The sequence below is a fragment of the Hetaerina americana genome, unplaced genomic scaffold, assembly GCF_022747635.1.
Source record: "Hetaerina americana unplaced genomic scaffold, ioHetAmer1.1.p SCAF_8, whole genome shotgun sequence".
In the NCBI taxonomy this organism is placed as follows: Eukaryota; Metazoa; Arthropoda; class Insecta; order Odonata; family Calopterygidae; genus Hetaerina; species Hetaerina americana.
The window spans coordinates 73,913,441-73,930,633 of record NW_027287427.1 but is presented as its reverse complement, the minus strand read 5'-3'; the positions used below and the strand labels follow the sequence as shown (position 1 = coordinate 73,930,633).

Genomic DNA, 17,193 nt, shown 5'->3' with positions numbered 1-17,193 from the left:
ATTACCTAATAATAATAATAATATAATTATCATTATAGGACACAGATGAAGTCACAGCTAATATTAGAATATAAAAAAAGATTTCAAAAGCACCAGAACTAGATTGAACTTGGAAATGAAATGATATCCATCCTAGTTAGTTCACTAGTCTTCAAAAGAAGGAAATTCTATAATTTCAAACTCACAGCATGCATAGAAAATACTGTTGGATAATGGAACAATAATTTCAACTACAATTAAATGACAGCAGCAAGAACTGGAACATCATCTGCAACATGAGACAGATGACTATAATCATTTATTAAGTTCAACAAACCCTAAAATGGGAAAACAAACACTCCACACAACATAGTAATAAGAGCAGGTCAGAAGGTAATGTGCACTTAAAACATCGGCAGTGTCTTACGCATATAAGATAAAATAAGGATAATTTTGGAAATAACTATTAAATCTCACTAGGTTCATTCAACAAAAATGCAATTTCATATTGAGATGTGTCAATAAGAATACAATAAGATATTTTACAGAAATCTCTGGATAATGCTTGATTTGGAATATACACATAATAATTGTAATCACTGAAAAATATTATGACAGAACAGGTTGTTTTTAATGACTATGAAATTAAGACTCCATTCTTGACAATTATTACAAACAATTTCAAAAATGTTGAAAAAGCATAAGACAATGAACTATCATAATCTCAATTCTCAGCCAATGTGTTTTTCATTAGGAAAATGGCTCTTTTATGTGTAGATCACTTGTACTTCCAGCAGTTCTCCTCTCAAATAATCCTGACATCAGAACCCAAAAATGACAGGTAACATAGATATAAAATACACCTAAAAGTAACAAATCAATTGTTCAGAAATTCATCGATGTCCTGAATAATGTCTTCATCCACACCGATGCAAGTGGATGTAACCAAGCCTTGCTCTTCTCCCAAGAAATCATCATCATCGTCATTCTCACCTAGCCTCAGTGATATATCCTTGTCCAAGACACTCAATCTTTCGCTTACATTTACACTGACTTTTTGGTTAGAACATTCCTCACTCACAGATGACATACAAAAATCCTCTTTTCCCACCAATATGTCTGTACATTCAGTTTTCTGGGTTACTTCGGACAATTCCATAGAGTCCATTTGAGAGACCCCACCTTCAATCACATCCTCAGCTTCCAGACACTTCATTTCTGACACTTCATCAGAATTACTCATCGACGACACATTTGCACTACTCTCGCCTTCCAGTTCAATGACTGTTCGACTAGTCGTCTCCACCTCCCCTGATGCCACACCCATTCGATTTCTCAAAAGTCTCACAGCCCTTGTTGCTTTACCAACCCCTTGCTCAACACCCTGCCTCACAAATCGCCTTGTCCTTTTGAGAGGCAGTTCCATGCCACTCGAGGCAATCAATCCTCCACAATCCTTGCCCATTTCTGAGCAGGATGATGCACTCTCCTTGTCCACTTTGGCAACACTATTCAACTCTTCCTCTTCTTCAGCTTTCTTTTTTACAGAGGAGTTGAATACAATGGGGGAATGGGCCCTCTTTCTTACCCTTGTCTGAGGAACTGTCACCACTGAGGATTCATCCCCAGCAGGGGAATCAGACCTCTCAGGCATCGATGTGTCTGCCAGGGCATACCTCGTCACCTGATTGACTTTAGCATTTGGTTCTGGTGCCACAGGTGGTGGCTCAGCCTCCTCCCGCAGCCTTCTCTTGCGTATCTCACTCAGTGACATCACCTCAAAGCCCAAGTCATCAGATTTCTCCCGTTCCCTTGCACTCCTTGATTTCAGGCTCACCACCTTGCCCCCCGTCAAACCATTCTGGAAGTTCTTCCAGAGCCTTAACTCACCCCCCACACCCTCCCACCCACTCCCATTTCTCGAAAGATGATGCACATCCTCAGGCGAGGATGACTCGTCATCAAGGGTGTTCCCAGAATCAGCATTTCCTGCTTTGTATCCATAGAAGGCAGCTGATTCGGCTTGGATTTGCTCCAGCCTTATTTCCTCCAGTGTTTTAACATGTATTGTCTTCCTCAGGCTCTTCTTGGCCGGAGAAGATGTGGGAACACTTTCATTGTCTGACTCTGCAAGAACGAGTGTACGTACAATTAGTTAAAACTTTCAGAGTGCCATTTTAAAGTTCATTGAATGCAAATAAATTATCTTTCTGTTGTAGCTTGGTAATTTTGCTACCATCAACATTGAATTAATTAAAAAGAGGTGTGACACGCATTCTTGCAGTTGGACAATTATGAAACATGGTTTAATTAGATGTGTTTATTTACGTTTCAATGATGCCACTGCAATGCAGGAGCTACAAAGCATACAGTAAAAAAATGTATATTTGAAAGGAAATATAAATAATTCTTCCTCTACAAAATAAATATTCTTCAGTTGAAAGCACATATGAGACTTGCGCACTGAAAGCCTTTTGTTTTTTCAATGTACTGAAGAGGTAACCACAGTTGACCCAACTGGGATGCACATAGCCCACCAACAAAACACCAAATAAACTATAGGGCAAATGTTAACAAATAAAAGGGCAACTAAGTGCCAATGCAAAAACATATCTTTCAATTTTTCACCATTCCTATAAACTAATGAAAAAATGAACTAACATCATTGTAATTTACAATAGCCACACATTCATGAACTTTACATGAACCCATGAAATAAGAATATACACAAAGCTAGTATAGCTTTGGGGCACTTAATGACATTTTGAGTAAATAAAAATTTCACCAATCTTTGACATGTCATACCCTGTGCAGTTTATGACCAAGTCACATCAAGCTTAAAATTCAAAATAAACAACATATAGAGACCAAATCAGTGAACAGTTGACAATGTGAATTGATTTCAAATTTTATCTTCAAATGTTAAATAGCACAAATCATAAAATATTTGCTTGGTGCCATTGGAAAAATAACAAAGATACAAATATATTTTTGAGCAACACACTCCGCAACGAATTTGACTAGGTGATGTTTGATATAAGAGTCATTTATGTGATCAGAAATTTTACAACTCTCTTTTAATCTACATTGTTAATATATCAAAGTTTCAGCAACTTTTTCTCATGTCAAAATAAATAATTTAGACTGACAAGATATAGCACAAAGAATATTAGTCAATTTCATATTATTTATGAAACAGTCTTAACACTGAAAGCAACCTAACTGGATGTCATTCATATAATTAAAGTATCGTCAACACAAATCACAAGTAAATTGCAATTATTTGGTCCTACAATTGAAAAGCAAGGCACTACCCAAAAACATGTTAAGAATATTCAAAATTGAAACTAAATATTATGAAATAATGAACACTGCAACATCAGTAAGCATAAATCATTGCAACTCAGGACATCATTAACTAATTTGTATAACGTTTCATAGTATGTATCTGCAAAAAATGCACCATTTTGTAATCTGTTAATTTAAACAAAACAACATTAAATCCAACATGGCAGACAGAGACAAAAACATATGTATGTCAGCATATTTGGCAACTTATAGCCAACAACAATGCTACCTTATTAATCATCCAGTCACACCTCAACAGTCAATGGTCACACAATCCAGTGGCTGCCACATTTTAAGAGCACCAAGTAACCCAAGCATTTATCATAACCTGATTCGATGCAAGAGTGCATGAAACAACAACAACACATAATTTGCAATGTTGATGCCAAGGACGTGATATTGGTAGCCAAATACTTGAGCCTTCACAATTGCAGATCGGTCTGAGAGGGGAGAGTGGGGGGAGGGGAGACTGGGATGTAGGATCGCCTCAACTTTCTCCGCCTCTCTCCGCATTCCATTCCAAAGAAGGAAGAAAGGGGTGGAGACCCCTTCATGCACGCTCCTTGGCATCCAATCTGAGCATTGGTGCTTGATACGGAGACCCATGCGCTAGTAGAGACGCATACCTTCTTCAAAGTTCACCACCACTGGGTCGACAGGCAGACTGCCCACATAGCTAGCCTCGCTGCTAGTCTGGCTGCCCCTCCTCGGGCCCCCCTTGCCCACGTCCCCATCGCTGCCGCCATCTACCCTTTCCCCCTCCTGCTGACCCCTGCTCTCCCTAGCTGCATTCTCCTGCTGCGCTTCTGACCTCTCCACCCCTGAATTGTCCCGTACTCCAGAGGTGGCCAGTATTGCCGCAACTACTCCAGAGAGCATAGGAAATAAAGCAATCAGAACACCAATACTCAAAAGAATACCAGAAAAACATCCTCCCCAATTGGAATTATGTCGTCATTGTTTCTTCAAAAAACTATTTAATGTTCACAAAGAAATAATGAAGTTGGTGAGGCATTGGAAAATTCTATATAAAAGGCTACACAAATCAACATGATATATCAACTGAGGTTTATCAATATACAGCAGAACCTGCTCATTAACCTACCACCTAGATTTTCCTTGGACTCAAGAACTTTTCAAAAAAATTAATCACAGCAAAATCTACAGCTTAAGATAGGCCCTAGTCGCTGGATACACTGAATATTTTGGCCCGGGTAACAATATTCAAATGTCATTTGGGATTAGAAGCCACCACCAGACATATGCCCCCCTGCCACAGTCAGCAGAAGGTAAAGAATTGATATTAAATAGTTCACAATGTCTGGAGCAGAATGCACTAAAAATCACATGCCAAGGGCTTCAAGTTAGGTGAGCTCTATCCTGACCTAACAAACCAGCCTCTGGGTTGATTGGAGTGACATTTGGCACTAATGAGAGGCAAAAGGGAGAGAACAAGAAGACTTCAACAAGGGACTTCTACCTTATTTAGAGATTTGAAAATACACTCCTAAAGATAACTTGAGGATTATTTTAAATAACAAGTGAATTTTATTAAGATTCAACCTTGAACCTCACTTAGCTAAAATAATGTTACATTTTACTGAGCTGATTTAACTATGAAATAAAATTAACTTCCAAAGTCTTCATACTTCCACAACATGCCACACTTCCAATTGTCAATATAGCAACTTTATCATTTACTTTATGCATTTCGAATTAAAACATTTGCCACTACTAAAAGTTTCAGTAATGTTTATAATACTATTGATTAATAATCATCATACTATAAATATTATTTCTGTATCTCATTGGTATTTGTTTTATAACCAACCACATTAAATTTTATGTTTCAGACAATTTCTGGAAAGTGTGGGTGTGATATCAACAGCACCATTATTTATTGACACTGGATAAACCAAGTTTTATTTCTTTATTCATGAAAGCATTATAAGATTACTTTTCAATGTGGATTATTACGTGAGGTTCACTTCATTTTCAATTAATCCAACAAGTTACTGATTATTTCCTGGAGAAAACTAAAGAAAATTTTGAGACTATGCTGCTATGACACATTGTTTATGCATGATGACACTGCATTAACAGCATATTCTCTTCGTCAATGAAATGATTATGTGAAAAAGAATTTTATATGAGGATTAATATGTACAGTGGATTCATTTTGGTAGGATCTAACAGTTTACTGACACATCCTGGAGAAAGTTCCACAAATTTTTGTGATTGTGATAACAAAAACATTACTTTTTATAAGCAATGACAAAAGAACTTTATTCCTCTTTATTAATTAATGACTAATAGTATGTGCCAATAATTTCACATGTGGATTATTACGTATAGTGCACAAAATGCTTTTGGCGACTAACATTAGTGACTGCACTCTGGAGGACATGCCACATGCAAACAATTGCACAGGCTGACTAGTACTACATACATTGCTGAAATATGATTCATAAAATATAATCACAATGATGGTATAATGTGAAACTTGACTGGTATTTGCTAAGGATGTGTTAAGTGTTTGGGAAGAAACCAATTAACATTTTTCATGCCATATAAAATCAATTACCAAATTAATATGCCTGTATTGTACTGATGTGTGAAGTTAGTACTGAAACATGTTCCTTTTTCCTCGCTCAATTATCAGAAAATATTCAACCTTTCTCTGGTAGCTAGCATTCAAGACATTGTTTTCACTTTAACTCGGGAAACAAAAAAATTCAAATATATAATTACTCAAGATACCATCTTATCCTCTACATCAGAAAATTTAAAAATTAATGGGACCTCGGGAACTTGTAAGCGGCAGAGTATGATCATGACATAAAGTATAGCATAAGTGACATAAGTATGGCATAAAATGAGGTTCATAATATCATGAGTAATACTCAAAATCAAAAAATATCAAGAAATTGAAAGTGAATAGGAAAAGGTTTACAAGCCTACATTTCTAATATGGGTTCATTAGTTCTTTGGCTTGTTTTCACACAATCAAATTTTATCATTCTTGCCCATTTCCATTCCAGCCTTAAAAATGTTTTGGAAACAATTGCCATTTAGTTGGATTAGTTGAATTTTATGAATTAAGTACCAAAAAATAAGGAAGATTATGATATCAAAGTTTCTGATGAGTAATGACCTCCAGAGACTCGCAACCACTTCCAAATAAATGTATTACCTCCACCAATTGCAAGATATGTAATGACACTTACTCCACTTAAATTTTGTAAAATACATGATGCCTTACTGATCATAGCACATTTCCACGTACTATGATCAGTTATTCATTATGTTTGACTTCTGCCATTTCATGCCTGAAGCTACTCAATTTGTACAAGATAGCTCATGGTCTACATGACCCATAACATTTAAAAAATGGAAATATGATGTGATAATATGATAGAGCTATGACATGATAATGGAAATATGATAAAGCTTCAAGTGACCTAAGCTAATTAAGTGGTATCCACATCATTTAACATATTTTCAGATATTGCATGACTCCTACGATATTCATGATATCAATCAAATAAAATATTTTCAGGTTTTTGCCAAGTTGCAGTGCATCAGTAGGTAAGCAAATGTTTTGCTGCATGACACTCCACCAGATTAACTTCACAAATGTTCCTCTGAAGTACCGAGATATGATACAAAATGCTTTACATTCTTGCAGAATAATTAACACATTGAGAACCCTTGGTTAAAAAAATAGCTAGGATAATGTTCGATAAAGAGTGACCATAGATTTCTATCCACATAACTGTCCACTGAGCTCCATTTATAGGATAATTTGCCATCATATTTTTACAAGGACTCAGTAATAGTTGCAGACCATCAAAAAGTTTCTTCACATTCGTAGTTCATCTATAACTTTCCCAAAGCCCAATGCTTTCATGAAGAGAAAATATTGTTGATCAATCATTCTCTCTGGGGCCTTATTGTTATTTATAGACACTAACCCTAAATAGCTAAAGAGAAGTATCAGTAGTTCTCATGAAGGTTTCGACCGATAAATGCACCAGACTTCCTTTTGGAAAAACTTTCAAAGAACAATTAAACCCACATACTTGATATGGAACACAAAATCTATGTCTTCATCATGGGAACTCTAAGAGATGAAAAATACCTTTCCTCACATGAAATAGTTTTTGGTGTACTAAAAGTTTTAACCAAATTCTGGCCATGACTAAATCAGCTGTTCTAAAGCAATTTCTGAAGTGATATACTTAGGAATTTGACGATGATATTAGAGAAATGAAAGGCCCAACTACAATCATTTCGAAGTCCAATTGATGATCACCTTATTCTTAAAAAACAAATACTCAGGACTACAGTGGACTAATTATAGTGTCCTTGTTAGCATTTTTTCCTCATTAGCATATCCATTTCTTCAGATCTCAAGACTAAATTCATGCTAATAATTGTAGTTTAAATGCATTGATTGGCGGAAGACCAAAATTAAAACATCAGCACACTATTCAACTCTGATGTGAAATCACAGAAAATATTTATACAAAGAATAATTTCCTGTTTAAAAGAGAAGAAAATCACCTACAATAATACTTCACTTTTATGTTTTTTACTATTGTAGTTTTACTTTGTAGTTCAAAGAGAATAATCTTAAGTATATGGATGCCCTATTTTATTTTTGTGACATCCCCTGCCTATGCATTTATGTTTTCTTCATCTTTAAAGGTTTTGCTGGTCAAACTACCTAAAAAGCATTGTTTTGTGCAATTGCAAGTTTTTGTTTAATTATAAGAGAGCCGTGCAGGAAAAATAAGTTAATGAAAAGCAAATTCCAACTGAAGAAATGTCCCAACTCCTCTTCAGACATTGACTAAAATCCTCTTACATAGCATGTGGACATAGCAGCAGTGGAGATTTAGTTCTTCTGGTAAATGTTTGATTTTTATTATTTGCTTGGGGTTTATTTTGATAAACAGAAGTTCTACTGTTGCTAAGAACTTCCAGTAAATGCCACATGTGCATTTACAAGGAAATACAACTTTGTAATATTTGTCAGATTTCTCCCAATGCTGAGATTGTTTCTTTATTATTTGGAAAACTATAAAAGCAAAAGTTAAAAAAAATAATGGTTTTCGCCAAGCAGCTTAAAAGGATGTGCCTGTGATTTTCAAGAAATAAGCTAATAGTACATTATACATGTCAAGGACTTGTTTAGGATAAATAACATAGGTAGGCACCAAATTACTTGAGTGCTCCGCCCAGTTAATTATTTTGCAGAATTTAGTACAAATGGAATTGATATATAAAAGGAATGAGTTTCAAAGTTATTAAATATGGGTGTATATAGTATCAATGATATTGAGGAGGTATTGAAATATTTGAACACAGATGTTATCTACATATTTCATATTTTTCATTAAATGAACTTGTTTTGCCATAGAGTATCAACAAAAAGCTATAGAATAAATAGGAATAGTTTTAGGTCATCAATTTCATATCCTTGAGTTATCTTACCCACATTATGACTGCCATGTGTCATAGAAGGTTATCCCTGGTTTGCACATTTTACTTACGACAAGTTCAAAATTCTAAGTTTCTTTAAAAACATTATAACAAGAATTAATTCCGAAACCTATGATTCAGGTTGGTATGTTTTGGATCCTAACATATAACCACAGTGTTTTCTTCATGTGAGCATGTTCCTGGGGAGTGCTAAGTTTCGAAGACATACAGTGCTTGGTTTCAATAGACAGGTACTCAGACTGCAGACATTAAGCAAACTCATGGAGTGTTAAGATCTCTAAAACTGTGACCGGGTAACAAATGTGAAAAGTAACTTCTCAGCAGGAACAAACAAGACCAAATGCTGACTTTACTTTGCAATTCTGGACTTTTTAGAGGTGGCTTGAAATATGAGTTGATCACCTGATAATTTAGAAGCCAGGCAGAATGGGTAAATTTAATACAAATAAAAAAACAAGAAAGGTGAGTAGATATACTTTTGGGTTTACAAATGGTGTCGTAGTTTCACTAGGTAGCATACCATGAGGGAACACATTGAGTATCAATGAGTAGTAAATTACTCTACTAGCTATTACACTATTCTATTCTACACATATTCGGATCAAATTAAAATATCAAAACTACCTTACACCTGTTGCTTTGGCAACATTGGTAGATGTTCGTGGTTAGCCTAAAAAAAAACACTGGTGCATGACCAACCCCCTTTCCTGGAAGTCAAGAGCCAAAACAGTCCAATTTTTAAAGTTTTTATTGGGATAAATGCTTCGTACTCCCTTGAGAGTGAGCTATACACGGAATTCCTCGTTAAATACGTCAAATCTTCAACAGTGTGCAATAAAATTTGACCACCGGGCGAGCAAAATATTTTGAGCGATGTATAAGCTCCGGTTTAAAATTATAACTTAATTGCCGATTTTTTAACAAATGGAAGTGGGCCAAACGCAATAAACAACTCGTCAAAATCTAAACATTTACACCTTGCGATATATTTTCTTTAGAACTCCCCATGAGAATTCGATTATCTCAGCTTTTGCAGGCCATCAATTTACTATCACACATTACTATGAGTTTCCCTCGTACAACCTCTCCCTAACCAGATATTTTGGATCTGAAAAACTATATGCAACAATGATTCATAATGACTTAGGTAAAATACCCAACTGTGTATGTTCATTACTAGCTGATTTCAATATCAAGGTATGATCTAAAAGATTTCATCGTGCATATCCTTTCTCAAATAATAGCGTCTGAGAGTTAATTTTTATCGCAGAACTACTTGTACTACTCGACCACTGAAGGCAAATACTTACTTTCTTTTGATTTTTCTGGATCACTTGCAGCCCCATCCTTTGGAGTTGTGTGCATAAATGGACAGTGAGGTTTTCTACACCCAGATGGCTGGTTCTCCCAATAGCATGGAATTTGCTTCCTATTTTTCTATAAGAAGAAGTAAAATTAACGCAATTACTTTAACCAACATACCAGAGATACCCTGGGTTCATTGGGAAATTTACGGAATGCCCACTTACCCGTAGTTCCATATGGCGATAGGTACAATGGGGTTTTACGCATTTCCCTTGTTGCCAAAATGTACACATAGTCTCATTCCCCAATGCAACCGGCTCATGACGAAATGCACAACTATCACCCTGCCGTGAAAACAGCCAAAAATAATTAATTACTCAGTAACTCCATACTAATTCATCTTTCTATATGACTATCTTAAATTGCTCACTGACCTTCATGCAAGTTGAATAATAATAAAAATAACAGTCATCATTCTTCCGTGATGTTTCCATGCCTATAACAACGATGGGTCCGATTTATAAAAACCTGAAAAGCAAGTTTTTTAGCACTGAAAATTAATACATCGAACCATATTGTCATTACCGTCCATTGAATGAAGCATATTGATTATTTACTTCCACTATAGCAACATCAAATAAAAACGAAACTTGCACCGACACACGTAAAATTACTGTGGGAAAACCATTCTGGAAAACAGCAAATATTAAATCCAACTTTGTCGCACCAAAGTTGAATAAAACAAAGGCAATCGAAGGATAGCGAGGAAATGACTGCCATTTAGATAAGAATAACATACTCTCATAGCAATTAGCATCAAATCATTACAACATTTACACCCAAATATCGCTACGCAATTACCTTACACCTAAAATTGTGCGATATTTTAATAAACCACTTACGTTACTTTCCCTTACATGAACACCGAGTGCTGAAGTCAAAGTCAAAATAGATACTATCAGCATACACTAGTATATCAAATAATTTCATTCGTTAATTTACCTTGTTGATAAATTTTAGGGTCCCAACTGCGCCTTGGTAATTATTATTAATTTGACGTTGCCGGAGTCCTATAATTTCTAGAAACTACGATGTTGACTTGCAAACGAATAATTACTTGACAGTTGAAATGTGAAATTCGGCTGAGAATCATGTGGTCACATGAATGGAAAGGCAAATTACAAGTCGTGGAATAATTTAGAAGGTATTGGCGCTCTCCCAAGATATTTGCTCAGCAAAGAGGATGATAATTGCATACATGAAGCATTACTTTTTTCCATAATTCATATTTTGTATGAGGAAACGTTGATATTGTTATAAATATGTACATCGCTTTGATGAAATACAATTAATTTTTCCCGTCCTATGCTTGAAGTATTCTCGGACCAGCAAATTTCTTGCTTTGATGAATAGATGAATTAGTGGCAATTTTGGTGATACTCGATCATTAATACGATTGAGAACTACCACCTTCGTATATGGTTCTCGGCATTGTAACATTCAACAAAAATACCTCGCGAAATAAGCAATTGTTAGGACTTTTTACATTAAACGTTGCCGACAGACATAACACTTGCTACCAAATGGTTGCAACAAATTCAGCAGATAAGCATTAATAAGTACCTTCTCTTAGCAGTTTCACCGAAAAATTGTTTAGGTCTCAGGTTACGTACATAGAAACGATAGTTACTAACGGCATCTGACGGCCAAATGTGTGAACTCTTATTTAGAACCTTCAGCTGCAAGGCGCTTTTATTTAAATGAAATAGCGAATAAAAAGGGAGCGTGTCACCGTTACCCCAGAAATAAATTATTTCGATGAGACTTTATTTCGTACGTTTTCCATGGACTCTGGCTGTGTATGGTATTCAAGTATTCTAGCGTGGAACTACTAGGAAAGGTTAATATTTTGTGGATGATCTAAAATTTCCCCCAAACATTTGCACAATTCCATTCTATTTTTGTTCACGTTCGTTGGATGGTTTTTTTTAGCTATAAGAATTTTTACCGAATTCTATATTTTATCAAGGTTGGAAGTTGGGTTATAAGTGCGGTCGTTTAATGTGATATTAATTAATACCTGCATGTAAATTCGCGCCAATTTTAAGAACCGAGAAAATATCATTCCGTTGATATTTTGTCAAAGTATTATAGCATTTATGTAACGTATTTCAATATTTTACTACTTCACGGCGATGCAAGTTACCATGTTCCGTTCCGAACCGTTTTCTTTATGTGTTAGGCGTTTAAATTAATGGCAGCCGATACTTCGTGATAAAAATTACGCAATGCGATAAGCGATTTGTCTTTCTGAGTAGCCTTTTAAGAATGTATCCAAGTATCTCTTCGCTGCATTGTTTTAAGCCTCTAATTTATATGATTCAAGACCTCGGAAGGCTGTTATACACGTAGTTTTTGTCGTATGCCATTCATTTTTAGTTAACTGAAACTCGCCCACGAAGAGTTAGCCCACGACTATTTACCGGCCTTTGGAGCTCTGGATTTTTCAGTCATGCAAACGTAAATATTTTTGCAAGAAGTAACTAAGTAAATCCCCTAAAGTATTGCAGTAATCTCACTACAACGGACTTATACTCAGTGATACTCCCTGTAATCACTTGCAGTTGTAAGACCGGGATGAGTTATGTAGTATATGATATACGGCCCTAGAAAGACAACTACCCTGAATCTAGCCCAAGCGGAAGGTCGTCTTTTATAGCGAAAACTGAGAGGTCGTAACGAAAACGTTTTTGAAAATATCTGTTCAACTAGAAAATTACTTTTCTTGAAAATCACCAAAAACACTCAGCACTCCCTACTCTATCACGACGTAGGCATAAAACCCACATCCAGGGCCCAGTGCAGTCACCAGAGTCGCCCTTTCACACAAAAAATAAGAAAGTACTTCACAATATCTCCTAAATCAGAACATTTTGATTTCTAAAATTTGGCACAAACACTAACCCCTCTTTCCTCTATATTCAGCCTTTCGCTTACTCCATGCTCATGGCCTAGTATAGGACCCAGGGCCCACTATCGTCACCAGCGTCGTCCTTTCACACGAAAAAAAACAAAGCACTTCACAATATCTCCTGAACTAAAACATATTTTTTCAAAAATTTGGCATAAACATTAAAATCACTGTACTCTATTTGCTGCCTTTCGCTTAGCCCATGCTCATGCCCTAGTTTAGTAACCAGGGCCCAATAACGTCACCACGGTCGTCATCTCACACGAAAAAAACACCAAGTACTTCGCAATATCTCCTAAACTAGAACATTTTTTTCTCTAAAATTTACAATACACACAAAGCACAACATATACTTTCGGCAGTCTTTCGCTTAACCCCATACTCATGGCCTAATATAGTAGCCAGGGCCCACCAAAAGTGACTACGACACGTCACTGAACTAGGCCCACTGTGAAGGGTTATCTCATCTAATTTTCCAAGAATTTAAAAATATCTGCTTAACTAGAACATTTTTTCTCTAAATTTTACCATAAACACTAACCACAACATATACTTTCGGCAGTCTTTCGCTTACCCCATGCTCATGGCCTAGTTTAGTAGCCAGGGCCCACCAAAAGTGACTACGACACGACACTGAACTTGGCCCATGGAGATAGGTTTTTTCCAGTTTGCTCTTTTATGTTCTCTGTATATTTCTAATACGACCGTTTTTTTCTTCCTCAGTGTCACATAGTAGACCAATTTTTTTATGAAAAACACACCATTTCAGCAATCTGTTCCTTAATTTATTACTTACAGGTGTTTTTTCCATTTTTGCACCAATTTCCGGCCACGGATTTCTCATTTTCACAGTTCCGACTGATTATTCACTTCTCTCCATTTTCTTTCTCCGATGTCTTGAGCTGCCAAGGGGGTTTTGATGGAAAGTTTTAAATTATATGTATGGATAACTTTTTTTTGTATTATTAGTAGCATTCATTAATGCATCACGGTTTTAGTATATCTGCAAGTTATTCCACATCACCCGAAGAGGTTACCTCCTAGATGCGTTTCTCTTTGTACTTGGAGAAGAAACGAGCGAAAAAGAGATCCCCGGGAGGCATATGATAAACCGCTCGCTCTTTCCCTTAATTAAAAAGGGAGCGTCTTCCGAAACCTACGGTAAAATAGAGGAAATTTTTCAACATTTGTTTTAAGTTTTTTACCCTTATGAAATCCTTTAATATTTCGGTAGTATGAAATTGTCGTGTTGTAAATAAGCATATTTAATCTTCCCAAGTCATTCCGTCCCCCGCTTCTTCAGATAGACGAAAAGCACCTCAGTGCCTGTGATAGTTGGTTAACGTATAAACATACTGTTGGTTAACCTTTGTATTGGAGGAAATTCAACAAAATATAATCGCCTGTCAACTTATAATGTGCGTTCAAAGCTAAAACGATGTACAACCAAGGGATAGCCACAAGGCCAATTAATCAGCTATCTGCCATATCTTGTAATTGAATATCTAATGTTATCCATTTAGTGCACAGTATACACGACCAAGCCATATTTTCGGAAGCGGTGGCAGTTTTATCTACGCAAGAAAGATGATACCATCGGGAACACACATCGCACGCGACCGACATTGTACTTCCACGGATTTTACCCCGATCGCACAAAGGGCATATTTCGTTAACTTGAATGACAGTAATAGATTTTTTTTACTTTGTTCCGGTACTCGTCGGCATCAAACTTTTGTTCAGTTCCCATATTTTTCGCTATCTGATTTATGAAAAACACGTATGCACCCCACAGTTATAGCTATCTCTCTGTTTGACGAATGGCACCCTTATTGCTCTCAGTTTACTGGGACGTATTTTTTCCTTACTTAACGTATCCCGCTTCTTTAAGAAAGCCGTGAATAAATTGTAATGCCTGGCATAATCCATATCCGTGCTGCCCAATGGATCGAAATAACTGAATAAAAACTCCCGGAAGTTTACGACGAATAGGCACCAGTGATTTTGATCTTTATTGGACGGCATTAATATAATTTTCTCTTTGAACTTAAGCTTGGCGACTAAACCCTCGGACGTGAAGTTCCCTCGTAGTGCATAACTGGAATTTTCGCAAGGGATATAAATAATGTCCCTTTTGTTTTTTTCAAGAACTACGGTGGCGAAGATATCTATAATGAAATTACAAAGTCATTGTTTTTGGGACAGCGAAAGGAAGTCTTCCAAGTACACGCGGATATCTTTGCCAACGTATCCTAAAACGTATGAACCTCCTAATTCCGAACAGTTATCGAAGTAACTATTATCAGAAACTATGCTATTTTCGTGGAAAGTAAGAGGCCGATGATTTATGGCTACCCTGTCACCCTTCTTAACCCAATAACTGGAATCACTTGCCTCCTCCATTGGTCCCCCTTGTTCTACAAAGATTTCGGGCTGCTTCACGGTCTCCACTTTGAAATCAGTGATCCCTTCTCCAGTAAAAGAAGTTACCCTTAATTTTCCTGTTCTTCGTTTCCGTTTTCCCCAAGGCTCCTCCGCCATAAAATTATCGAGACTTTCAAATTTACTGGCCTTGCGGCGTTTACTTTGTGCGGGGGGGATTTGTTAAAAAATTTCCTTTGCTCGAGAGAAGACATGGGATTTGATTGCCCTCAACGGCAAATGTAAATTATAATCCAGAATCGTGTTTTTCACGATTCCGAACCACCTTCCCACGCTTTCGTTTCTATATCGTGGTCCAAATGAAGATAATTCATCTCTGCCCTTCAAAATGTTCGACCAAAGAGGTACAAACGGTAAGAAATGCTTCAAAAAGTAGATAAAAATTTAGGACTGAAAAAGGGATTTGGATCCCCACAGCACTCAACGTTTGTATTTTCCGCAATGGCAGTGAAAAGGAGATAAAAAGGACTACTCTTATAAAAGCTGCTTTTACGGACCCGAGGAATGGAAAAATCTTTCCTGATAACAGTTGAAGGAGTCACTGAGCTCTGCGTAACCATCTCTTGGATTTCACACACAGCTGCATCCACCGCCTCGCCACGCCTCTCGCATTTCAATATAATGGAGAAATTTTTAAAAATATTTTCCAAAAGGCTCATGGAATTTGACGTAATCATCAAGCCAATTACAGCTGCCAAGAATTTCCTGATTTTTTTGGGATAAGCCTTGGCAAGATGTCGTGCCACCAAATGCATAAAATGAGCGCAGCAGATGAATACGGGAACTTCAATTTTGGCATCCGTCTTACCAATCAACATATCATAACAGTCATACAAATTCTGGGAGAGGGTACAACGTGACCAGACCAAAATTACAGCATTAATAATGGCAAAACTGAAATCACTCACGATGCCATTAAATATAGGTGAATTTACTTTTCTGACGGAGCTAGCGAAATGACGGAACTGAATTAGGAAGTTGGCTATCGCATTGACATTGTGCCTATCGCTAATTAGCTCCAAAATGGGAACAATTAAATTTCCTATAGTAACAACTCCTGCGTAATAAAGAACGCGTTTTTGGAAACCGGGAAGGCGTTTCACGACAGAACCCGTAGCATCTAGGTAGAGTCGGCTTTCTTTCGACAAGGAAGCCACGAGACGAACTTGCTTCGCTGAAAAACAGTATACTGTTAAAGGGAGTCCTAAGAATTGGATGTATCTCTCCCAATCCTTTTTTTCTGCCATAAACATTTTAATTAAATCATATACTGGATTATTGCTGAAATCCTTTTCGGCTCTGCTCTCCATCCGCGCGCGTTGTAGAACATTAAGAGAATACAAGCCTTGCAAATTCCCACTTTCCAAAGAACCCTCTTCTGAAGATAAAATCGCTCTACTTCGGAAAACAGATGGCTTTTCTTTCTTTAGAATTACTTTTGCAGCCTCTCTATCTGATCCACGAAGAGGACGACAAAATTTTTCGGTGCCATGTTTTTCTTGGCCCTTGCTGAAAACTCTTAAGAACACCTCACCACTATCACTTATACTTGGATCGTCTGCCATTAAATTAAAGACCTTGCACTCATTATGCTTACAATACGCCCTAATCAAAATACTACCATTGCCTCCTCGGACGCG

At 36.7% G+C, this 17,193-nt stretch overlaps 1 protein-coding gene across 1 annotated transcript; it reads right to left on the bottom strand.

The window, feature by feature from the left end:
• Window positions 1–323: 323 nt before the first annotated feature.
• On the bottom strand, window positions 324–11,089 carry LOC139698143 (zinc finger CCCH domain-containing protein 11A-like). The gene is made up of 6 exons (XM_071597067.1): window positions 11,043–11,089; window positions 10,575–10,668; window positions 10,365–10,484; window positions 10,146–10,272; window positions 3,954–4,193; window positions 324–2,106 (listed from the first exon to the last, which is right to left on the bottom strand). The coding sequence occupies exons 2-6, from the start codon at window positions 10,632–10,634 to the stop codon at window positions 857–859; spliced, it is 1,797 nt and encodes a 598-aa protein (XP_071453168.1). The 5' UTR covers window positions 10,635–10,668; window positions 11,043–11,089; the 3' UTR covers window positions 324–856.
• Window positions 11,090–17,193: the final 6,104 nt, after the last annotated feature.